The 23,707-nt window shown below is 38.7% G+C and overlaps 8 protein-coding genes across 8 annotated transcripts; 2 read left to right on the plus strand and 6 right to left on the minus strand.

The window, feature by feature from the left end:
- Nucleotides 1-2,418: 2,418 nt before the first annotated feature.
- Nucleotides 2,419-5,439, plus strand: GCK72_017179 (uncharacterized protein; the record flags this gene model as incomplete). The annotated part of the gene is made up of 7 exons (XM_003089478.2): nt 2,419-2,478; nt 2,525-2,804; nt 3,676-3,816; nt 3,868-4,050; nt 4,100-4,554; nt 5,034-5,234; nt 5,284-5,439. The coding sequence occupies 7 exons, from the start codon at nt 2,419-2,421 to the stop codon at nt 5,437-5,439; spliced, it is 1,476 nt and encodes a 491-aa protein (XP_003089526.2).
- Nucleotides 5,280-5,858, minus strand: GCK72_017180 (uncharacterized protein; the record flags this gene model as incomplete). Its single annotated transcript, XM_053731938.1, has 2 exons — nt 5,280-5,433; nt 5,800-5,858. The coding sequence occupies 2 exons, from the start codon at nt 5,856-5,858 to the stop codon at nt 5,280-5,282; spliced, it is 213 nt and encodes a 70-aa protein (XP_053580851.1).
- Nucleotides 5,859-5,916: 58 nt separating this feature from the next.
- GCK72_017181 (uncharacterized protein) lies at nt 5,917-6,580 on the minus strand (the record flags this gene model as incomplete). Its single annotated transcript, XM_003096410.2, has 3 exons — nt 5,917-6,198; nt 6,249-6,437; nt 6,485-6,580. The coding sequence occupies 3 exons, from the start codon at nt 6,578-6,580 to the stop codon at nt 5,917-5,919; spliced, it is 567 nt and encodes a 188-aa protein (XP_003096458.2).
- Nucleotides 6,581-8,135: 1,555 nt separating this feature from the next.
- Nucleotides 8,136-9,343, plus strand: GCK72_017182 (uncharacterized protein; the record flags this gene model as incomplete). The annotated part of the gene is made up of 3 exons (XM_053731939.1): nt 8,136-8,224; nt 8,375-8,944; nt 9,175-9,343. The coding sequence occupies 3 exons, from the start codon at nt 8,136-8,138 to the stop codon at nt 9,341-9,343; spliced, it is 828 nt and encodes a 275-aa protein (XP_053580852.1).
- A 1,179-nt stretch (nt 9,344-10,522) lies between these two features.
- GCK72_017183 (uncharacterized protein) lies at nt 10,523-10,933 on the minus strand (the record flags this gene model as incomplete). Its single annotated transcript, XM_003096438.2, has 1 exon — nt 10,523-10,933. The coding sequence occupies one exon, from the start codon at nt 10,931-10,933 to the stop codon at nt 10,523-10,525; it is 411 nt and encodes a 136-aa protein (XP_003096486.2).
- Nucleotides 10,934-12,016: 1,083 nt separating this feature from the next.
- Nucleotides 12,017-12,415, minus strand: GCK72_017184 (uncharacterized protein; the record flags this gene model as incomplete). Its single annotated transcript, XM_053731940.1, has 1 exon — nt 12,017-12,415. One exon carries the CDS (start codon nt 12,413-12,415, stop codon nt 12,017-12,019), a length of 399 nt encoding a protein of 132 aa, XP_053580853.1.
- A 602-nt stretch (nt 12,416-13,017) lies between these two features.
- On the minus strand, nt 13,018-13,404 carry GCK72_017185 (uncharacterized protein; the record flags this gene model as incomplete). Its single annotated transcript, XM_003096463.2, has 1 exon — nt 13,018-13,404. The coding sequence occupies one exon, from the start codon at nt 13,402-13,404 to the stop codon at nt 13,018-13,020; it is 387 nt and encodes a 128-aa protein (XP_003096511.2).
- Nucleotides 13,405-13,673: 269 nt separating this feature from the next.
- On the minus strand, nt 13,674-14,959 carry GCK72_017186 (uncharacterized protein; the record flags this gene model as incomplete). The annotated part of the gene is made up of 7 exons (XM_053731941.1): nt 13,674-13,974; nt 14,024-14,136; nt 14,185-14,290; nt 14,337-14,465; nt 14,525-14,615; nt 14,666-14,764; nt 14,812-14,959. 7 exons carry the CDS (start codon nt 14,957-14,959, stop codon nt 13,674-13,676), a joined length of 987 nt encoding a protein of 328 aa, XP_053580854.1.
- Between the last annotated feature and the right edge of the window lie 8,748 nt (nt 14,960-23,707).

Here is a 23,707-nt window from a genome sequence, read left to right on the forward strand (position 1 = left end):
GTTACAGATTGTCAAAGTGAAAAGCTGAAAAAGTATTCATAGCTATCCCTGAAACCGACTTTTTTAGCTTTTCACTTTGACAATCTGTAACCTTCATGGTAGTGTCCCTACAGAAAAATGATGGTCAACTACAAAAATGATGTGCTATTTTGGCATTGTCTAACCTATACAAAATGAAATACGTCGGACTTTTAGGTGACACCGAAATACATTGTCAAAGTTTGTCATTTTCCAGTGAAAACAGCCAAAGCTGATAACCTTTTGAGCGGTACTGTATCTGCACAGGAAAAACATGGAATTTTAAAAACTAGTTCTCAAAACTTTTGAACTTTCCTATAAAGAAAACAACCATTAAAAATTTTATTATAAAAACCAATTCCATACATAAATCCCCCTATTGACATAGTCAGCCTCAATAAACAACCTTGTCTGTTTTTCCCCTTGCCGTTCAACTAGTTGAATTATCCGCATTTCCGTATCCTCTCCTCCCTTCATGCTCTATAATTTTGCCGAAAAAAACACATTTACTCATCTTCTTTTCCCATCGTTCTTTTCTTTATGTTAGTGTAGAGCATGAAAGAAAACAAATTGATATGTACATACAACATATCGGGAGAGGGGGGTATTCCGATTGTGTGTCTGTCTTCTGTCTATTTGTTGCATTCCTTTAAAGACCTTTTTATCAGTCGTATGCCTACACAAACTATGATTCCGGCATACACATGATGATTCAGTTCATTTATGATCTATGCATGTTGATTCGATCAAATTATATTATAAATGAAATGGAAGACTGGTGACCATGCAGGAAAATATACATTAAAATGTGTGTGTGTTTTCAAAAAATAAGCAATAAAAATAATGGAATAATATAACGGTATAACATGATGAAAATCTTACAACACAATGTTTTTATAATAGTTTTTCTATTTTTAACTTTTAATTCAGCGTAGACACTCCAACTTCTCATAGTCCTAGTACATGAAGCTATCTTCTAAGGCTTATATCGAAAAACCCTGCATAGCTATCAAAAAGTTGGCAACTACAAAAAGAAAGATCTATTTTTGTACATAATTTTTGTGCTTGATTAGTTTTTAATAGCTACTTATAGTTTTGAGATATAGACGTTTGAAGATGAGCACTCCACAGTTCAAGTTGACAGTCTTTGAAAACTCATAACTCTACAATTTCTAGCATGTCAAAAAAAATTGTCAACTACAAAAAAAGTGATAAAAGTATTAAGAACATTTTTGTAGTTGACAAGTTTTTGATTGCTCTTAACGTTCTTGAGATACGCGCGATCAAAGAAAGGCAGGTCTTCCGAAACGCGTCAAAAGCGCCCCAGCCAATAATCATTTTTTGAACTTTACATCCAAGGTTAGTCAAGATGCCCGGATGTGCATGTTGCCCGTTTCTAGTTCTCAAAAACGCGCTAAAGATACGCCAGACACGTTTGAAAATCAGAGATTTGTTTTCCTAAAACGCGCTAAAGGTGCGCCAGTCCATATGCACTCGGATTGAAAACATAATGCGTCAGTGGCGACACATTTCTTTCTATTTTTGATCGTGTCTGGCGCACCTTCGACGCTTTTTGATCTTTATTTGACTACTGTCCATTTGCTATCAAAAATTTCTTATGGGCACGGCACGATTTTTACAACCGCGCTCTACCGAAAGCGAAGAAAATTATGTGCGAAATTGAGAGACTCTGAGAAAAATAAACATTTCTGAAGGGGATTTCGGAGGCGCGCAATTGTGAGACCTGTGCCAAGCCAATAACTACAAAAATTGAGAGTGACTTTGTACTATTCAAAAAAAATAAATATTTTTATTTTTTGACAGATCATATATCCGTTCCAAACCTAATCCCCTCCTCCCCCTAATCCTCAAAAATTTACCACTTCCGTACCCCGGAACGCCTTCTAAATCATGATTTCTGACTAACCTACAGAAAACGTCACTTTCTTGTTCGAAACTTTCAAAACAAACTGGTTCTTCTTCGTTTTTATTGTCAAACAATTCTGATCTTTTGTATATTTTTCAAAGACACTCTACTCTTTCAGTTGATCACTCGATTCCTCTTTTCATCACAATCGTCACTTTTTAATTTTCAATTTACAAACACATGTGAGACACGAAGACCTCCTAATAAACTTTTTCCTAATGGTCTTCGCCTAAACTATCAAAAATCGGCTTATCATCATGTCGCCTATTTACTTTTTGCTGCTCACTTTCGCGTCACGCATTCTATGACATCTCCTCTTCCGAATAAAACCACCCGGCGACCAACTCTGTTTGATATAAATGTCACAGAGAACTACCATTTACTTGTCATGACAGAAATAGACGACCACTTGTTTTCTTTTTGATCTTTGAAAAAAATCATAATTTTTATTCGTATTTTCATAAGTTTCAGACATGGACACCACAACAGCCCTGTTGTCTGACATCACTACTACGGTCGCAAATTTTGATCAGGTATAATATTCATATTTTTACTACAGTAATCTTTTTTCGTTTTTAGAGCTCTGTACTATGGGCGCTTATCGTCGGTATTATCTTGGCGTTCCTGCTGGGAGCGGGTATGGGTGCCAACGATGTGTCAAACGCGTTTGGTACTTCTGTTGGATCCGGCGTGGTCACTATCATCCAAGCCTACATAATGGCGTCGATATTCGAGACTCTTGGATCGGTACTAGTCGGGTGGAGTGTGATCGACACGATGAGGAAAGGTGTCGTTGATACTTCACAGTATGCGGATGATCCGAAAGAGTTGCTATTGGGACAAGTCGCGATTCTTGGAGGTATGATGCCTGGATACATCAGGGTTGAGATGACTCAGAACGGGGTCTGGTTTTTAAAAAAGTGAAGAGTTAGGAGTAATGACGTCAGAGGGTCGTTTATATTTAAAGTACCGGTATTCAATTGAAAATTCTGAATAGGATTCAGAGGATAGAGGAAGAGTACTGTAGTTGAGTCATTCTATCCATCCAAATTATTGATATGTTGTAGAACAAACCTAGATCTTCATTTTTCTAGTCAACAATTTTTTGGCAGGACGCCACTCTAGCCAGTTACAGTCCTCTTGACTCCAGAAACTGGGTTCATAACATTTATCAAGTTTTTGATACCTACTGTACCTCTCAAAAGTATATTGAGCTTTGCCTTTTTCAGTTGAAATTGTCCAACTTTGGGAGGGTGTTACGGTATCAATAATTGTTCCAAAAAGTAAAATTTTTTATGAATCCTATAGAACAGAGGTAGAGCTTCATTTTTGCAGTTGACTACTTTTTTGTACAAGCGCTCCATAGAGAGTTAAAGTCATTTTAAGACGACAGCTCAAAAATCTTACTTTTTTGCACTGAAAGTAGTCGATTTATGGGAAAAATGATTTTGTCGATATGTAACTTGCTAGGGAGCGTCCGTACAAAAAAGTTGTCAACTACAAAAATGGAGTTCTACTCTTGATCTGTTCGATTCATAAAAATGTATTTTGTGGGACAGTTAGTTTTACTATGACACACTCTCAAAGTTAGCCGTTTTCAACTGAAAAATCAAAACTTAATGTACTTTTGAGCCGTACTGTAGCTTCCTAAAACAGTTTCAAACAAAAAAGTTGTCAACTATGTGCAAAAATGTGGAGCTGTTTGCCATTTTCTATAAAATCTCTTCCAGGATGCGCCGCCTGGCTTATGATCGCTACCGTATTCCATATGCCAGTCTCCACCACTCACTCATTAGTCGGAGCCACAATCGGTTTCTCCGTCGTTCTTCGTGGATTCAATGGTATTCAATGGATGGTTATTGTCAAAATTGGTATCCATCATTCCTCAATTTCTAACAGGATTCTAATTTTTCAAATTTCAGTGGCCTCCTGGTTCATCTCCCCAATCCTCTCTGGAATCATCTCCTCTATCATTTATATTTTAGTAGACCACACTGTCTTGAGAACGGCCAACCCAGTGAAAAGTGGTCTCCGGATTCTCCCAGTTTTCTATTTTGTATGCCTTGCCTTCAACGCGCTCATGATCTTCTGGGATGGATCGAAACGTAAGAATCTGCATTTTCAATTCTTACAGTAATCCTGTTTCCTTTCTAGTGCTGAAGTTCGACCAGATCCCAGCTTGGGGTATTGTTATCATCGTCATCGGAGTGGGACTGCTAGCTGCTGCCTTTGCTCATTTCGTCTTAAAACCCCGGATCCGGGCAAAGATCCAGGATTCAGAAGTGCCACCAACTCCACCAATCTTCTCTGATATTGAATCCGGTCGTGGGACAACGGAGCTCAAGGAATTTGCAGAAGGAGAAACCCAACCGCTCCCACCAAAACCTGAATCCGAGCCAGGAAAGATCAGAAAGTTTTTCATGTGGCTCATGCCAGACAGAGCTCGAGTTGACAGTCGTAGCACTACACAGTTGTTCTCTACTATTCAAGTGTTCACAGCGTGTTTTGCTGGATTTGCTCATGGAGCAAATGATGTCAGCAATGCTGTCGCACCATTGGCAGCGTTGATTTCAATTTACCGGTATAAGTCAACGGAACAGAAGGAATCGGTGAGTGGAGCGCCCTTTAAAAATGGTCAAATTTGAGATGTTCTCTTGGTGTCACAAATATGTCCCGAATGTTCCAATTTTATATTTTCTTATAGATCAAGTCTAGCTTTACATTTGTGTAGTTGACGACTTTTTGATAGCTCCGCCCACTTCAGTGATATGCGTCTTTAAAGAGGACCGGACGAGAGAGTATAGCTGCTTTGCGTCTCTCTCCCTCTTGGCCGCCTATTTTTCAAAGCGCATATCTCAAAAGCTGACGTGCTACAAAAAAGTTTTCAACTACAAAAATATTTGTCTGTATTTGATTAACATTGTTGTAGTTGACAACTTTTTGATTGCTATTCTAGTTTTTGGGACACGCGTCTTTAAAGAAAAGAAGTGAGAAGAACGAATGAGACGCAGAGTAGCTAGGCACTCTAGTCTTCCTCTTTTCACAAACTCTTGAAAAACCCCACGTTTTCAACTATTCTTTTTTTCAGGTCCCAATCTACGTCCTTCTCTACGGAGTCCTTGCCATCTGTGTCGGTCTCTGGTGTCTCGGCCATCGCGTCATCAAAACCGTCGGGCAAAAAATGTCTGAAATCAACCCAGCCAGTGGTTTCACCATCGAGTTTGGAGCTGCTATGACTGCTCTTCTCGCCAGTAAAATTGGTCTTCCAATTAGTACCACTCATTGCTTGGTAGGTCAAAAACATGTTTTAGATCAAATTTTCCTTCAAAATGTTTCAGGTTGGTAGTGTTGTCGCCGTCGGTTCGATACGTTCCGGTGAAGGAATCAAGTGGTCGATTTTCCGAAATATTGTGATTTCTTGGGTTGTGACGTTACCCGTTGCCGGTCTGATATCAGCGGGAATCATGTTGCTCATCAAATGGATTGCTCTGTAAATAATATTACCTGGTTCACTATCAGTTTTTGATCTCTTCTTCAATTTTCATATTTTTTCCCTGCATTATGTGTCTGCTTTTGACGAATTGTAATATAATGACATAACTGAGTAATAAAAACATGAGAGCTTTATTTATAGAAAGGAAAATTTCAAATTCATAAGATTCGCACAGGGGTGCAAACCGCAAGGTCGCATAATCGCGCTCCGTCGCTCAGCGGTTGGCACGGCGGCAAAAAGGACTTGGCTGAGTGTCAAGTTCAAGTTTAGCGTGTGATTGTCGTATCTTTCAATGAAAAACGCGATACACACGTATCGCGACTCGGCCGGTAAAATCAAAACTTTTCGTTGCGGACCTTACGCCTCGCACCCATGTGGATTCGTGAGCTCTTGGGTTTGGATGGTTGGGATTTTAGACATTACAAGATTTTTTCTAAAAAAAAAATTAAACTTTAAAAAATTAATAGAATAAAATCCTTCAAACATTATCAACGTTCCAAATTTCTTCTTGATACCATTTATTGTCCAATTTCAGCTCGTCTTCACATTGCCATCCTTCCGGTAATTCTTTCGATTTTTCAACGTTTCTTCTAACCACTACATGACAAATGATTCCATCAATTGGTAATTCAGTTTTCATCTCGTATTTGAATGTTCGGTGCTCGCATAGCATATATGTGTCAGTGAAGAAGCACGAATAAGCATCAATACAAAATACGAATGAAGCGATTAGAAGTAGTATACAGACTGGCCAGATTTTCTGTAAGAATAATAAGAACTAGTGAAAGAAACACATTTCTCTAGAATTACCGTAATGTAAACCGTTGCAACGCCAACCATTGTATGAAACACTCCGAATAGAAAAACGTAGAGTTTGAATCCAGAGAAAGGTTTGTTTTCCGAAGGTAGACGAATGTACAAATTGGTCAAAAAGTTGCAAAACGAAATGTAAGAAAAATACATAGCAAGTGTAAAAATGTGATAGATAAAGATGGCAGCCTGAAAAACAATAAAATTATATAGGTACTCAAAACTCACAAACAAACCGTCTTATAAAACTCAAATCTCCATGCAATAAGACATCCATACATTACCCAAGTTGATAGGATCATTCCGAATAGTCCCAAAATTACTTGATCCATTGTTTGAACTTTCCCTTTGAATTTCGTCAGAAATATTTGAGATATAAAAAAAAGAACTACCAAAATCATGAAAGTCACAAAAAAACAGTAAAAAACTAATAAGTTTTCTGACTTATTGTAGTTTTCCATAATACTGAATATTATAATAGAACCATAAGAGAAAATTAGTGCAATGTGAAAAGTGGCAAAGTTTGTTAACCAAAACGGAGAAAAATTGGTATATCGACTATGTAGCTCAATGTAAAACCAGAATGCACAGAAGATGAATTTCAGCAACATTCGAATAATATCCCATGGATTTAGCTTTTCTGACGTATTTGAACGGGGCATTTATTGATTTCCACAGACAAAATTAACGAGAAGACAATGGAGGGTGCACAGGAGAACACTGTTCACTAAAAAGAGACGACAGAGAGACAGAGCAAAATGTCATCCTCGGATTACCACTGCTGGGGTGAAGGGTAAATAGCAGAAGGATTGAATTGTCTCATTATTTATGTGCGGTAATTGTAATTTCAATGAAGACATCGCTCATCATACTTTGAAAATTTTGGCCAGGTCCAAACTGAAAAAAAAAACATTGGTTCATAAAAATTGTTTGAATACATTTAAATAATCACCGAATGCCAATTAATTAATGTAAAAGTCATGATAAACGTCAGACAAACATGTGAAGCAAGGCTGTGCGGCAACAAGTTGCCGGTTGCCGAATTCGGCTACTCATGTTTCGAAAACTCGGCAACAATTTAAATTTTTTATTTATGACAAATTTTTGTAGTTATAGGAAAAAAACTGTGAAAAAAAATCTTGTTTTTGACGAAAAACATTAAATTCATGGAAAATAGTAGATGTTTTCACATTTTTATTATTTTTTTTATTTTAGTCTGTTCTATATTTTCACAGTTTTATTTTGTCACAGTTCTATTCTTCCGAGTTCTAAAGTCAAATACCCCTTGCAGGAGGCCTTGGATATTTTCCGGTCTATCACTTTTTCAAAAATTCGCGAAATTTTTTAAAATTTGATGTGATGCAACTGCGCTCTTTTGGACTTTTCAGCGAATTGGAAATTTCGAATACCGTGCAGGGCGACACGTCCTTCACATACGCGCTGCAAAGATATTTCACCTTTCTCCTTTTTCTCAGAGCAAATTCATGCAAGTACCCGAGATAAGATAGGTATGATCGATTAAACTATAAAAAAGGGTCGGTCATAGCAAACATCGTTAATCTGTCTAATCTGAGATGCATTGTAGTGTGACACATCATTCATATACACACACTGCATTAGTCACATACACACACGGCATTAGTCTTCTTTTCTTCATTTCAGCGAAATACTGTTATGCTATTTTTGAAGTTTCCGACTCTGGTTCAGAAAGAAATACTTGTGTATCTCAAATTGGAAGATCTTGTAATACTATCATCATGCTCTAACCGGACCAACAATCTAATCCGAGCAATCCAAACGTCTCGTTTGAGTAAAATCAAAATTATCAGGTATGGTTTATCAGATTCTGAATCAATCGATATCTGTGCCTTTTCTGACACTGTTGAAATGTATATCGGTATAGGATATGATACCTGGGAAAGGCTAGATCTTTCTCCAATGGAAGTGTTTGGAGTTAGCCGAGTAGACACGTTTCGGTGAGTTTTCTCAAATTATTTGTTTTGGTGCTAACTGCTAAAGGCTCAGAAAAAGCTAGGCATAAAGCCTGAAAAATAATGTGGATCAGGAGCTAAAAACTTATGAACAATAATCTTTAAAAACTTTCAATTGAACTGTTATTTTCTCAGGCCGAACAATTTCTCTGAAAAGGAGGAATTCGATACAGTACGGAGAACAATCATAATCGAAGGAATTCACAATTGTTTACTTGATTTATTTGGATCTTCTGTGAATTACGAGCTCAGATCATATGATCGTCAATTGCCACCGAGTCTGAAAAATATCAAGTACAGTCATATTGCATCACTTGCTGTAACAGATGCAGAGAAGTTGGAAGCATGTTTCAGAAAATCTCCACATCAAGAATACATTGCACTCGATGGAATGGGTCCACTGAAGTTGTGTCGGAATTCAGTGATTAATCAGACTGAATATTTGATTGTCTCTTGTTTCGAAACTTGTGGAGATGACATTCTAAGAAGTTTCGAAGGGAAATCTCTCAATTTGATATCAGTGCATCTTCAACAATCTACAATTATCAAGTTTCTGTACGACTGGAAGTCTGATCTCGGATTCCGAAACTTGAAATTTCTTTATATTTGTCATTCTTATAACGAAAACTGGGACATGGCCAAAATAATGGAAGATTCTGGTGCTCGACGATTGCTAGACTATACTGTCCTCAAGTGGAAAGAAAGGTTTGATTATGTTTGATAATACTTCAATGAAGAATCTCTTCGTTTGATTTTTGTAAAATTTGAACATTCGAGAATTACTTACTAGTAAGTTTCACAACGATTAATCACGGATTCCAAAAGTTGAAATTTTTTTCAATACTTTTTTCTGAAGGCGCAAATTTTGACATTCTGATGTTCTGAGATCTCGAATCATTTTATTTAAGAAAATAATTAATAAAGTTCCATTACAGAAGATTGTCAACAGTATCAAGTGGTCATAACGAATGGAAGGAGAGACGTATAGTTACTCGCAAGTACGTGGATAGAGATTCCGATGGAGAAAGAGCTTTTGTTCATAATTCCCCGAGAGAATTCTATTTTATTGTCGGGAGTTCAGCCGAAATTACAAACGGACGTTGATTCAACTAGCGATAGATTGTGTCTCTGTATTATTTAAAAAAAAACTTAACTTGATTGATTTTCCTTGTTCTAAATCTTGTTATAACTCTCTAAAATGAAAGGTGAGCCATATATTTGAACATGTATGTGTACCTCACTCAACACGGGAAATCGAATAGACATGGTCCCCCAATACCTTTTTTTCGAAAATGGCAACTTTCTGATTTCATGAGCACTGACAATTTTCACATTTATGACTCGTATCTTTATAGGTTTTAGTTTTCGTAATAGTCCAGTTAGCTTTTTTTTAGCCCACATCTTTTCCTTTTTATAACATACTGAATTTTATAAAATCCTTCAAAATGAACAAAGTTACGATGTCTCAAAGTGACTCGACCAAAAAATTTCGAAAAAATGAAAAATGTTTGCCATTCGCTGGAAACGAGTTACTTAGATTTATTTATTTATTTACTTTAAAGTATAAGAGACTATAAGATACAAAGAAGACTTGAAACATATCCCTCAGTTTGTTGCGCTTAAATCATATAGTGTTGTTCTAGTCTCGGTAAGGCCTATTTTTGGTGAAAACATCGTTGAGAAACTCGGGTCACACTCAGGGTCATTCCCTTGTTAGATCCTTTTAAGTCAGTTGACTTGGTTGTATTGTAGTAGGGATAGCAAAAAATTCAAAATGAATTAATGTTTTTCATAAGAAGAGGTTTAAACTTGAAAGGGGGAAAAAGCAAGTTTTGTTGATTTGAATAGATCACTGAGAAATTTTCTGGATAGAAAAAACATGTATATTTTGAACAAGTAGCATTGGAGAGAGTTGGACTCAAATGATTTCTGCAGTTTATTACGCCACCAGAAAGATAAGACGAGAAACAAATTCTTCTAATAGTGAAAAGCTTGTCATTCACCAACATTCGTACAAAATAGTCTCAATTTTTGGCTCAAAAGTGTTAAAAATACTCAAAAATATATAATTGTTATTATCTAATCATTGAGTCGGTAAACCAGCCAGTGGTTTCACCTTTGAAAAGTTTAGAAAACATGGAGAAATTGAAAAAAGTGCATATTTATTTATTTACTTCAGGAAAAAAGTTGGAATATTGGATTTGTGGCCTTAAAAAAGGCCGTTGGGGTTCGGTGGGTTGGTCTTAAAGAAGACCGTTGGGTGTTTATCAAGTTCTGATAAACTCAGTACTTGATAATCAAATGATCTCCTCGAATTCTCCTTGCCAATTGCATATCCTTGGGGAGAATCGTGACTCGTTTGGCGTGAATCGCACAGAGATTCGTCAGCTCGAAGATCTCCACGAGGTATGCTTCAGAAGCTTCTTGCAACGCCAGGATTGAAGCGGACTGGAAACGAATGTCGATCACCCATTGTTGAGCGATTTGCCGGACGAGTCGTTGAAACGGCGCCTTTCGGATGAGTAGCTCCGTCGACTTTTGGTATCTTCGAATATCTCGGAGAACGACAGATCCTGGGCGGTAACGATGAGGCTTCATGACTCCTCCTAAGGCAGGTGCGGACTTCCGGGCAGCTTTATTGGTAAGTGGCATTGACATCATCGGACGTCGTTGAGCGATTTGTTTGGTGCGCATCGTTGCAGAACTTCAATTGGATTGAAATGACGAGAATGAGGGAGTAGGGTGATCCTTTTATACTTTTCTCCGGTGGCGGGGCGTGGCGTATCAAGACTCCGCCTCGCCACAGCAGGATTGAAGTGGGTCAAAAAAATATTTTCGATCTATTATCGAAATAAACAAGTTCCGACATTTTTTCCTCGTCGGTGTTTGCGGACTCAAGCCAAAATTATCAAATTTTGGCTTGAGTCCGCAAACACCGAGGGGGAAAAAATGTCGGAACTTTTTTGTTGCGACAATACTGTCTCCGATTAAAAATTTTCCTACCGCCCTTCCTACTGAACCAATTTTCTTCAAAGTTGGACCAAAAGATCGGAAATTTTCTCTTAATGATGCCCGTCTTTTTATTTTTTCAAAACGTTCAAAATGACGTCTTCTGGGACAGAAAGAGCGATAAAGCATGCGGGAATCGACAGCCGAGAAGGAGGAGAGACGGTCGGCAAAGCGTCGGCTCTTCTTTCCTCGCCTCGGGCGCCGTTTCCCTTGGGTCGCGTGGTTAAGGTCGGTGCGTCGCAGCGTCCGATCTGGCAAGTTAGGCAACGTTGACTACAGGTAGTAGGTTGGAACCCATGTGGCCACATGAAATTTTTTTTTGATACCATATGATTCAGAAAAAATAGAGGATTCCAAACGTGTTGTCCGTTTCCGGATTGAGCCACGTCATAAAAAGACACGGGCTGTTCTCTAAAAAAAACGAAGTGAGAGATTTTTTAATATCAATGGATTCAGAAAAAAATACAGGATTCCAAACGTGTCGCCCCTTTCCGGATTAACAAAGATTTACGCCGTCAGGCGACGTAAACCGACTGGTGTTTTGAAAATAGGATTTTTTGGATTTGTTCCCGATGGGTTCTGCGGATTGGTCTTAAGGCGAATATTCTTCGAAAAGTTCAGAAAAATGAAGAAATTGAAAAAATATTTATTTTTTTATTTACTTCAAGAAGAAAGTTGGATTATTCAGATTTGTGGCCTTAAAGAAGGCCTTTGGGGTCGGTAGTTGGTTAGAGAATTGAAACGGTCTTAAGATCCAAAAATGGAAATTCAAGCACGCTCTCCTCGGATTCTTCTCGCTAGCATCATGTCTTTAGTCATGATTGTGACTCGTTTGGCGTGGATGGCGCAGAGATTCGTTAACTCGAATATCTCGACCAAGTACGCCTCAGAGGCTTCTTGCATTACAAGAATGGAAGAAGACTGGAATCGGTAGTCGATCAAATAATCTTGAATGATCTCTCGGACAAGCCGTTGGAATGGGGCTTTCCGAATAATAAGGTCCGTGGATTTTTGGTACCTTCGGATCTCCCGGAGAGCGACAGTTCCTGGGCGGTATCGATGAGGCTTCATAATGGCTCCTGAGGCTGGTGCCATCTTGCGAGCACATTTGGGTGTCCAGATGAGCATCTGGGGAGGACGATGTTGTGCGACAGGCTTTGAGCGCATCGTTGTGAAGTTCAATTGGATTGAAATGATGATAATGAGGGGGAATAGTGTTCTTTATATACCGGGTTCTGGTGGCGGAAGGGGCGTGGCCTCTCCGCCCCGCCACCGCAATGAAGAGAAGGAAGAAGGAAGATGGGGATATTGAGGTAGTATCGGGTAGTAAAGAGAGAAAGAGAAGAACTGAGAACTTCAAATTTAGGAGGATACTGTATAATGGATGCTTGGCACTGTATACTGGATGCTTTGGCCGGATACTGTATACTGGAGTTTAGTTGGCGGAAACTGGAAATAGGGTTATCAGAAAATTGGGAAACGAACCTTTTCAAACAACAAAAGTCGCATTTTTGAATTCCTCAACAAAGTTCAAAAAAGGTGTATTTCCTAGGGAAAGTTTCCGGAATACTGTAACTTCTGGATTACTGTAGCAGACGATTTCATAGGTCCTCAGTGATGGCGTTGTTGTCCAGGGGAAAACTTTCTAAAAAGATCAGAAAACATGGAGAAATTGAAAAAAAAAACCTATTTATTTATTTACTTCAAGATAAAAGTTGGATTTTTGGTATTTGTGGCCTTAAAGAAGGCCGTTGGTGTTCGGTGGTTGTCTAGAATCGCTCTCCTCGAATTCTTCTGGCAAGTTGAATATCCTTTGGCATGATTGTCACTCGCTTGGCGTGGAGGGCGCAAAGATTTGACAACTTGAAAATCTCAACCAGGTAAGCCTCCGAGGCTTCTTGCATTGCCAAAAAAGCAGAAGTTTGGAAGCGTAATTCGGTCATATAGTCTTGAACTATCTCCCGGACAAGCCGTTGGAATGGTGCCTTGCGGATGAGTAGTTCCGTTGACTTCTGATAGCGTCGAATCTCTCGGAGAGCGACAGTTCCTGGGCGATAGCGGTGAGGCGGCTTGACTCCTCCTGAGCATGGTGCAGAAATCCGGGCAGCTTTGGCGTATAGAGAAGGACGATGTTGAGCGACAGATTTCGAGCGCATCGTTGTGAAATTCAATTGGATTGAATGATGAGAATAGGGGGGTAGTGATCGTTATATACCATCTTCCGGTGGCGGAAGGGGCGTGGCATATCGGAGACTCCGCCCCGCAACCGCGCGCGGAAAGTGGGCGAGGCTAGATATGTACATAAGTTATGCTTGGAGAAAAATTGTCGGAGAACATTAGGTGATACTATCACAGAACGAAAATAAAAGAGAAATATAGACTTGGCTTTATCTGATTAAATTGATAAAATAGGAAATGTCAGAGATCACTGTTTATAAGTCGTATGGATTTGTCCGCAGCTAATCGGCCGTCCGCCGTACGGAGAATTCTGCTCGTAGTTGTTGTAGGCTGGAGGATTACTGTAGATTGGAGCACTTGGTGGTGGTCCGAATTGCTGGAATCCTGGTGGTGGAGGGGGTCCTTGAGTGGTATAGCTATGGGTGGTTGTGGTGGTGGTAGCGATGACCGGGATTCCAGTGGTAACTACGGTCTCATTCTGGCAGTAGCCCTTTTTGTTGCACCAGGAGCACGCGACAATGAGCAAGACAATTCCCACAATTATGACTCTGAAAAAATAAGTCAGAAGGGAAAGGTGAGTAATTTCTAGACGCTTACATAATTGTTATCCATGTCGAGGAGCTGGTACAGCACTCCAGTCCACAACAAGATTCTGAACTTTTGCATCCAAATGTGAGAGTTGTTGGTTTGGTGCCATTTGAGAATGTCACCTGAAACATAATTATAGTTTATCGAGTTTAAAAAGTGATGTTTCTCACATTTCTCAACTCCTGATCATCATCTGTAATCGTGTACTCGCACTGTTGAGGTCTCTCGGGTGTATGCACATAGTGACCTCCCCAGTAATAATGATAGCTGCCAAAGCTGAAAACGGAGACAGGTGTTGTTTTAATCAGGGTAGCAAACTCACTAGAGCGGTGTGACCGGAGAAATGATGACGTGAGTGTGTGTCAGTGGGGAGTAGGAGAACATAGTCGTGGTTGTGGTGGTATGGAACACATTTTGACGGAAATTGGTGTTGTATTGGGCGTTGCCGGATCTGGAGAAATAGGAAAAGTTGATAGTGAAAACTATTGGAAATCACAGATAGAGACGGACGGATGCATACCTATAACTGCTAGTCCCAATGTTTGGTCTAGAATATGATGAAGAAAAGCTTGATCCAGAAATGGAATTATGGGTCCCGGAGCTAAATGAGAAAAGTACTAACTCAGAATAGACTTGGGCAAATCTACGTACCTATAAAGGTTAGTTCCGGTACTTGGTTTAGAAAAAGAGCCTCCGGATGATGATGAGAATGAAGAACCGGAGCTACGGGACCCGGATCCGGACCCAGAGCTAAAGCGAGAACAAAACAAAATAAGCCTAACCATAAACCCACTTACCTATAACTGCTTGACCCGACACTTGGCCTGGAATACGACCCTCCTGAAGACCCGAACGATGAGCCGGAGCTTCGTGAGCTCGAGCTGAACGAGCTGCTACTCCTGGCTCCACTTGATCCACGACCTCCACCAGAACTTCCCTTGGCATCGTATTGATTCAGAAGAAAAGAGAATAGGAGCAAAGAGCTCCAAAAAAGGCGACGACTCATTCAAAAGAGAGGAAATGAAAGCGGGAGCCGGAGCTTTTGAGCAGCACAAAAAACGGGCGGCGTGATAGTTGTCTAGGCAACGGGGAGAGTTTTCTCACGTGCACAATGAGAGATTGGTGATAGAGAAATAGAGACTTGAGTGTAGTTTAGACAAAAAGAGCTGGATGGCGTCAATGGGAGGCTCGAGAGGAGGACAGTGAAATGGGAAAGTTTGTATATTACGTAAGAGATGAAATGTATTTTTGAATAGTCTAAAAACAGAAAAATGAAAGGATTAGAGATCGAAATGTGATCGGTTTAAAGTTTGAAAGGGGAACAGGAACAAAACAAGAAATAAATTTTTAGACAGACATCAACGGTGAGTCATGGAAAAAATTGGAACGGTTTAAATTAATGTTTACCTTTAACAAAAATTGAAAACACAGGTATAAGTAATATTGAAGTCGAAATGTCAATATTTTGATATGTATCAGACTTGTCACAGGCCGAAATCAAAAATAGTTAAATTTTGAAATTGTTTTGAAAAAAAAGTAGTTTTCAAAAAATAATTAATATTCAGTCAAAAGGGAATGTGTATGATAATTTAAGCACTTTTACTCTAAAGTTTCAGAAAGTTTCAAAAAATTTTGTTAGAAAATTAGTTCCCACTTTTGAATTCGGGTCGACCGGGCTTATTTTTGATATATATATATATATATATATATATATATATATATATATATATATATATATATATATAGAGTCGAGTTTTAGCACAAAAATAGGAAATTTTGACTTTTTTGCGTTTTTTTTTTCAAAAAGTCAAATTTCCGATTATGATTTCAAACTTCATCTAGAAGTCGAGTGTACAATGGATTTCTGAAATTTTGTTAAAAAAATTGTGCACAATTTTGCATCCGTCCCGACGGTTCTGAGCGTGTTCAAGACCGGTCCAATTTCAAATTCCATCCCATTATTTCCTTGTTCTTCATATTCTTGTACCAGCTTCAATTCCTCTCCTTCTGACCTCCAAACTCCATTTTCAAATCTTCTCATGAAGAAATGACCGTCAAAACTTCAGAATGTTTATTTCTCATAAGTTTTTCTTTGGCGGCAGGTGTCCAGTCTCCCAAACACTTCTATGTTTTTCTTCGGAGACACACTTCTTGGGTGTCTATGACGCAATAACTGAGTAGGTTGTCTTCTTGATATTCTGTGGAAATTGGGATAGGGGTCGCCGTGCATATTGCTGTTGCGCAACTAAAGCGTGGAGAAAACTGTTCGGTTTCTCTCACCTCTTCGGGGAGAGCAACAGGATGGGAAGGAGGAAGAAATCGGGGAAGGGAAGATAGAGGGAAGACACTAAGATTAGAAGGGGGAGTCATTAAACAAGGCAAGTTTTGATCGATTGACTGAAATAGCTACAGCCATAAAAATTAGACTCGTTCAAGTTTTAGAGGGTGTTGAAGTTCTGGGATGAGTATTGCAAATTATCAAATGTTAATTGGTTGTAATTGTCAAAAGTAGAGCTTTGCTTTTGCAGTTAACAACTTTGATCCTTAACTAGTTACAGCCAGGAATATGCGGAACTAAAAATATTGGAAATCGGAACTTTTTGGCCGGTTTTGCAGCAATTTCTTTTGAATCTGCACAAATTCCTTTTTTATCATCATGACAATATACGAAGTTTCGGAAATTTCGGAATCGAAATTTTTTCGTAAATCAGAATTTTTCCGACGGAAAACAGTTCCAAAAAAAGTCGGAAATTTTGAAAATTCAGGAAACTTTGGATTTCTCGATAAAAAATATATAGCTTTAGGTTCTTTTTAGCCGACGTCTTCTACCCGTTAACCACGTAGCACATTCGTTACTTTCAGCTCACTACTGTAAATATTAACGTTTCTGCGTTTCTGTTTGCTATCCCCTTTTTCATTACCTGCGCCCTCATTATGGACCATCCGACACCTAGCTAGCTACAGTACCGGACAAAAACTATCAATTTTCTCCGTTTTCAGTTGAAATTGAACTTTGAGGGTGTTTCATGGTAATTCTGATTGACCCATCAAGTACATTACTAATAAATCGTAGAGATCAAAAATATAACTTTATTTTTGCAGTTGACAACTTTTTTGTACAAACACTCCCTAGCAAGTTATGTATCGTCAAAGTAATTTCTCCTTCAAATCAACCCATTTCAGTGCAAAACGGTGCGATTTTCGAGCTGTCGTCATGAAATAACCATAACTCTCTAGGGAGTGTCCGTACAAATAAGCTGTCAACTATAAAAATAGAACTCTTCTTTTGATTTGTACGATCCGTTAAAAATCTAGTTGATGGGACAATCAGTATTAGCATGACACACTCTCAAAGATACACCTTTTCAAAAGAAAAAAATCAAAACGTAATATACTTTTGAGCGGTACTCAAATTTTTAGATTCAAGATTAGCTAATTTCAGTTTCACATTCTTTTTAATTGCCCTTTTCTGCCAGTCCAAGCGATCCGTAAAATCCGTAACATATATTGCTCTCCCCTCTCTCATTACCTGCGCCCTCATTAGGGGGACCATCCGACACCTAGCTAGCTAATTATCTGCGTATCCTCATTCTTTCAATATTTTTTGACACGGGCGGGCTGATCAATACGATCACGGGATAGGAAACGTTTATGTATAACGCTGATACAGGGAAAGAGAAAATGATGGAAAGAAGACGGGACAGAAAAACAATTATGAATTAAAAAGTTCCTCTACCAGTTCAATAACCATCTTGGAATAAATCGTGCACGAAAGAACAAGATATTGGTCACTCTGAAAAATCTTATTAAATTTCAATCAATAATTTATCACTCACATCACAATAAGCAGCTTGATCAGTTGAACGGATAAACAATCCTCATCGTCATCTTCTATTCTCACGAGAGCATATTTAGAGTTCGGGGAGTAAAAGTTTGTAAAACTAATGAAGAACAGGAAGAAAATAAGGACAATTATTTCGAGTATGAGCATGATGGATTTATAAAAGAAAAAGTTTGGATTCAAGGGAAGAGAGAGTGTATGCGATAATTATAGGGTGGGGGTAACCAGGGCAACCGGACATTGAACGATGTTTCTTTATTCAAACAACTTTTCAAGGAACTCAAAAAATAGAAAACATTTAGAAGCTAATCAATATTTCACCGTCGCTGAGCATATAGACGCATGTTTACGTATAAAACCAGAAGAAATCCAAATCTGAAATTGTAGTTTGTAGTTTACCTCAATTCCTAAAAGATTTGAAAACTCACATTGCAAAATACCTCTGAATCTTCATATGCATAAGACTTTCTTCAAGAGCTGTATTAGAATCTTTTTTCTCGTTTGAGTGAAAATGAGTATCACTTACAGTGTTACTTGAATTGCAGTCGTATATTATTGATAGCACTATGAGAAGCTTCTGGAGCATTTGCACTTCTAGGAGGTCGGATTGGATAAGCATAAGGGATGAAAAAGAAGTAGGATTCAGTTAATTATAGATTATAAGAAGGGTCCCTAGGTTAATAGCAGGGTGGGCGTTGTCTTGACAACATGGTAATAAAATGCGAGAAAAATTGATTCCCAGTATATGATAGCACAAGTTTTATGTAAGGAATTTTGTGTTTTCATCGGCAGGCTCATAGCTAATTGTTAGGTTCACAGTTTCCACTTGAATACTAAATAATGATACCTCCTCCTCCTGGTCCTACTGGGATTGCTGCTCCTGGTCCTACTTGGATTGCTGCTCCTTGTCCGGGCAAGTATTCTGAAAATTTAGTTGGTACTATTTTTAAATAGAACACCGCAACTCACGCATTAAACCAGCAAAGCCTGGAACTTTCGGAGCGTATTGAACGGCGTGGACGTCGAGCTTGTCGACTGGCAAGACGTAGAGTGGCGCGTTTTTATATTGGAGCTCTTTCGTAGTCTTCTGTCTCGATTCATGACGTTGTCCCGTTGATATATCCACGAAGCTCCGATGTTGTCGTAATCCGACATTACTCATCCACATCAACTTGTCTTTCAATCCGCCAAGAGGAACGGCATTAAAAAAGTCGGTTCGGCATCTTTCACAGTCCTGATAGATGTGGTCGTACCATGCTTTGATACCAACAGCCATCGGAATGATGTATTTGTGTGCAGTTTCTTCCACTCGCATGTTGTGAGCATGATTCCGGTGGTTGGAACTATCAACGACGCTCAACGCCATTAAATCCGCGAAGGTGACGTCCGCGTCAATAGCATCGATTGCAGCGTTGGTGATGGCGTCGAGTTCGCTGAAAGATGTGAAATATTCCAGACTTGAATGAAAATGGGGTTTTTATAGAGTGTTTTACAAGAAAATTGATTTTATTTATAACATATTGGAATCAAAACTAGAAAAACTCACTCAAAAGTGTGGTTCGGTCCGAGAAGTTCGAATTGATTCTTGATGGTGTGAATCAACTGCATGAGTTCGACAGAAGATTCTTTCTTTTCGAACGCACTTCTGTCCTGATCCTCTGCACGTACCGATACACTTAACATCGATCCACTAGCGACTGTCGAAGTCATCTGGAAGATGGGTTTTGCACAGATTCGTGTCGGATCCGGATATTTGTGGGTGGAGTTAGTTGCTACTGCTTGAGGCAGATGGAGGCTAAAAAGAACATTCAGATTCTCCAAAAAGACGGCTGGATTGATGAGAAGGTGCGGCTGCATCAACTGAAGCTGCGAGACTGGGATTCCATTCCCGACGGCTGCTCTTAAGACTGTTTCCATCATTGTGAAGAGTTTCTTATCTCCCAGTTCCAGTTGACCCATCATCGCTCGAAATTCTGGATGCTCGAACGCTTCATTCTTGTAGACATCCTTGAAGGACTGGAAGTCGCGTACCTGAAACATTGAATAATAAATATACAGCAAAGACAAGCTGGCGCTAAGTGAGTTGAGGGCACTCAAATTTCGAATGTTTAGGCAAATACAAAAACAAAAATTGACAACTTAGTCGTTTTTTTCCTCATTGTAACGATAATAATTTACAATTTCATCGGTTTTTCTTCAGTTTAACGACAACAATTTACAATTTCATCGGTTTTTCTTCAATTTAACAACAAAAATGTACAATTTCGTCGGTTTTTCTTCAATTTAACAACAAAAATTTACAATTTCATCGTTTTTTTCTTCAGTTTAACGACAAAAATTTACAATTTCATCGTTTTTTCTTCAATTTAACGACAAAAATTTACAATTTCATCGTTTTTTTCTTTAGTTTAACGACAAAAATTTACAATTTCATTGTTTTTTCTTCAGTTTAACGACAATAATTAACAATTTCATTGTTTTTTCTTCAGTTTAACGACAATAATTAACAATTCAGTCGTTTTTTCCAATTCGGCAACAAATATTAACAACTTCATCGATTTTTCTTCAATTTAACGACAAAAATTGACAACTTAGTCGTTTTTTCCTCATTGTAACGATAATAATTAACTCTCTTAGCGCCGAAAAACTCAAAAATGAAGCAAAATGTCTTACGATCTGAAGTGGCGGTGGTGGGAGAGCTTGTTGAGCTTGCTGAGCTGGTAGTGGTTGTTGAGCTGGCTGCTGAGCGTCGATGTCATCGTCAGATGAGTCATCCATTTTTACTGAAAATGAAAATGATTTTGAAAAAAAGCGAAATGTTTAATATTCACGTGTTAATCGTATTAAAAATAATTAAAAAATATCTTATTTAACAAACATTGCGGTGTTTGCGGCCGGTTGCGTACCGCTGCGTACCGTACTCCGTCGCGCCCCTTATTCATTGTTCAGTTCATCGGCAAAGTGAACAGCGCCAATTTTAGCCAACCGACGAAAGCCGACGATTGTAGAGTAATAATCTGAATTAATATAATAATTATAATATATCTTTCGCTTGGCTGTGTTAACTGTGTGAGCTTTCGCTTGGCTTATAGTTTTACTACTGGATTCTACTGCAGTAGTGGATTCCACCACAGTTAAACTGAAGAAAAAACGATGAAATTGTAAATTTTTGTCGTTAAATTGAAGAAAAAACGATGAAATTGTAAATTTTTGTCGTTAAACTGAAGAAAAAACGATGAAATTGTAAATTTTTGTTGTTAAATTGAAGAAAAACCGATGAAATTGTAAATTGTTGTCGTTAAACTGAAGAAAAACCGATGAAATTGTAAATTATTATCGTTACAATGAGGAAAAAACGACTAAGTTGTCAATTTTTGTTTTTGTATTTGCCTAAACATTCGAAATTTGAGTGCCCTCAACTCACTTAGCGCCAGCTTGTCTTTGCTGTATATTTATTATTCAATGTTTCAGGTACGCGACTTCCAGTCCTTCAAGGATGTCTACAAGAATGAAGCGTTCGAGCATCCAGAATTTCGAGCGATGATGGGTCAACTGGAACTGGGAGATAAGAAACTCTTCACAATGATGGAAACAGTCTTAAGAGCAGCCGTCGGGAATGGAATCCCAGTCTCGCAGCTTCAGTTGATGCAGCCGCACCTTCTCATCAATCCAGCCGTCTTTTTGGAGAATCTGAATGTTCTTTTTAGCCTCCATCTGCCTCAAGCAGTAGCAACTAACTCCACCCACAAATATCCGGATCCGACACGAATCTGTGCAAAACCCATCTTCCAGATGACTTCGACAGTCGCTAGTGGATCGATGTTAAGTGTATCGGTACGTGCAGAGGATCAGGACAGAAGTGCGTTCGAAAAGAAAGAATCTTCTGTCGAACTCATGCAGTTGATTCACACCATCAAGAATCAATTCGAACTTCTCGGACCGAACCACACTTTTGAGTGAGTTTTTCTAGTTTTGATTCCAATATGTTATAAATAAAATCAATTTTCTTGTAAAACACTCTATAAAAACCCCATTTTCATTCAAGTCTGGAATATTTCACATCTTTCAGCGAACTCGACGCCATCACCAACGCTGCAATCGATGCTATTGACGCGGACGTCACCTTCGCGGATTTAATGGCGTTGAGCGTCGTTGATAGTTCCAACCACCGGAATCATGCTCACAACATGCGAGTGGAAGAAACTGCACACAAATACATCATTCCGATGGCTGTTGGTATCAAAGCATGGTACGACCACATCTATCAGGACTGTGAAAGATGCCGAACCGACTTTTTTAATGCCGTTCCTCTTGGCGGATTGAAAGACAAGTTGATGTGGATGAGTAATGTCGGATTACGACAACATCGGAGCTTCGTGGATATATCAACGGGACAACGTCATGAATCGAGACAGAAGACTACGAAAGAGCTCCAATATAAAAACGCGCCACTCTACGTCTTGCCAGTCGACAAGCTCGACGTCCACGCCGTTCAATACGCTCCGAAAGTTCCAGGCTTTGCTGGTTTAATGCGTGAGTTGCGGTGTTCTATTTAAAAATAGTACCAACTAAATTTTCAGAATACTTGCCCGGACAAGGAGCAGCAATCCAAGTAGGACCAGGAGCAGCAATCCCAGTAGGACCAGGAGGAGGAGGTATCATTATTTAGTATTCAAGTGGAAACTGTGAACCTAACAATTAGCTATGAGCCTGCCGATGAAAACACAAAATTCCTTACATAAAACTTGTGCTATCATATACTGGGAATCAATTTTTCTCGCATTTTATTACCATGTTGTCAAGACAACGCCCACCCTGCTATTAACCTAGGGACCCTTCTTATAATCTATAATTAACTGAATCCTACTTCTTTTTCATCCCTTATGCTTATCCAATCCGACCTCCTAGAAGTGCAAATGCTCCAGAAGCTTCTCATAGTGCTATCAATAATATACGACTGCAATTCAAGTAACACTGTAAGTGATACTCATTTTCACTCAAACGAGAAAAAAGATTCTAATACAGCTCTTGAAGAAAGTCTTATGCATATGAAGATTCAGAGGTATTTTGCAATGTGAGTTTTCAAATCTTTTAGGAATTGAGGTAAACTACAAACTACAATTTCAGATTTGGATTTCTTCTGGTTTTATACGTAAACATTCCTCTAGACCACTGGAAGATCCTCTAGACCCACTGGATCCACGACTGCCACCAATGGTTCCTTTCGCATTGATAGTGTAGAGGGATAGGAGTAAATATGCGAGGAAAAGTTTAAGAAACATGGGGGAAATGGGAGCAAACTAAAAATATGTGCTGCTTTGTGAGTAGAGTGTTGTCAAGACAACTCACGCGCACGGGGGATTTTAGACCATTGATTTTTATATGTAATCACTTATAAATTTGATATACTTTTTAGCACGTACAAAAAATCCAAAGGTTTAAAGGGAACAGTTTTGGTCAAGAAAAGGAAAAAGAATTGAAAAGTTGAAGAGCATCATGAGTCATTTTGCAACTGGACATCTCGTAACTGCTCTACAGACATAATTAACAATTGAGCTGCTCTAGTAATCATTGCCAACTTTAAAAACATGATTGTTTTAAATTGTATACAGTTAATGTTGATCCCACTACCAGCGATGTACATGCTTTACTGGAACTGAAAATTTTCACGAGATATTTTATATTCTGTTAAATCTGTCTTTCCTGGTCCAATAACTCCGAGTATCAATTTCAGATGACTTGAGAGCCCTTAATTTTTCCTTTTGCAGTCCTTTTTGCAGTCTTTATTCATTGACGGTATTCCTCGTCTTCCTTTCTTTTCTATGATCTATTGCGTATATGTTTCCGACACT

Source organism: Caenorhabditis remanei, chromosome V (assembly GCF_010183535.1).
Source record: "Caenorhabditis remanei strain PX506 chromosome V, whole genome shotgun sequence".
Taxonomy (NCBI): Eukaryota; Metazoa; Nematoda; class Chromadorea; order Rhabditida; family Rhabditidae; genus Caenorhabditis; species Caenorhabditis remanei.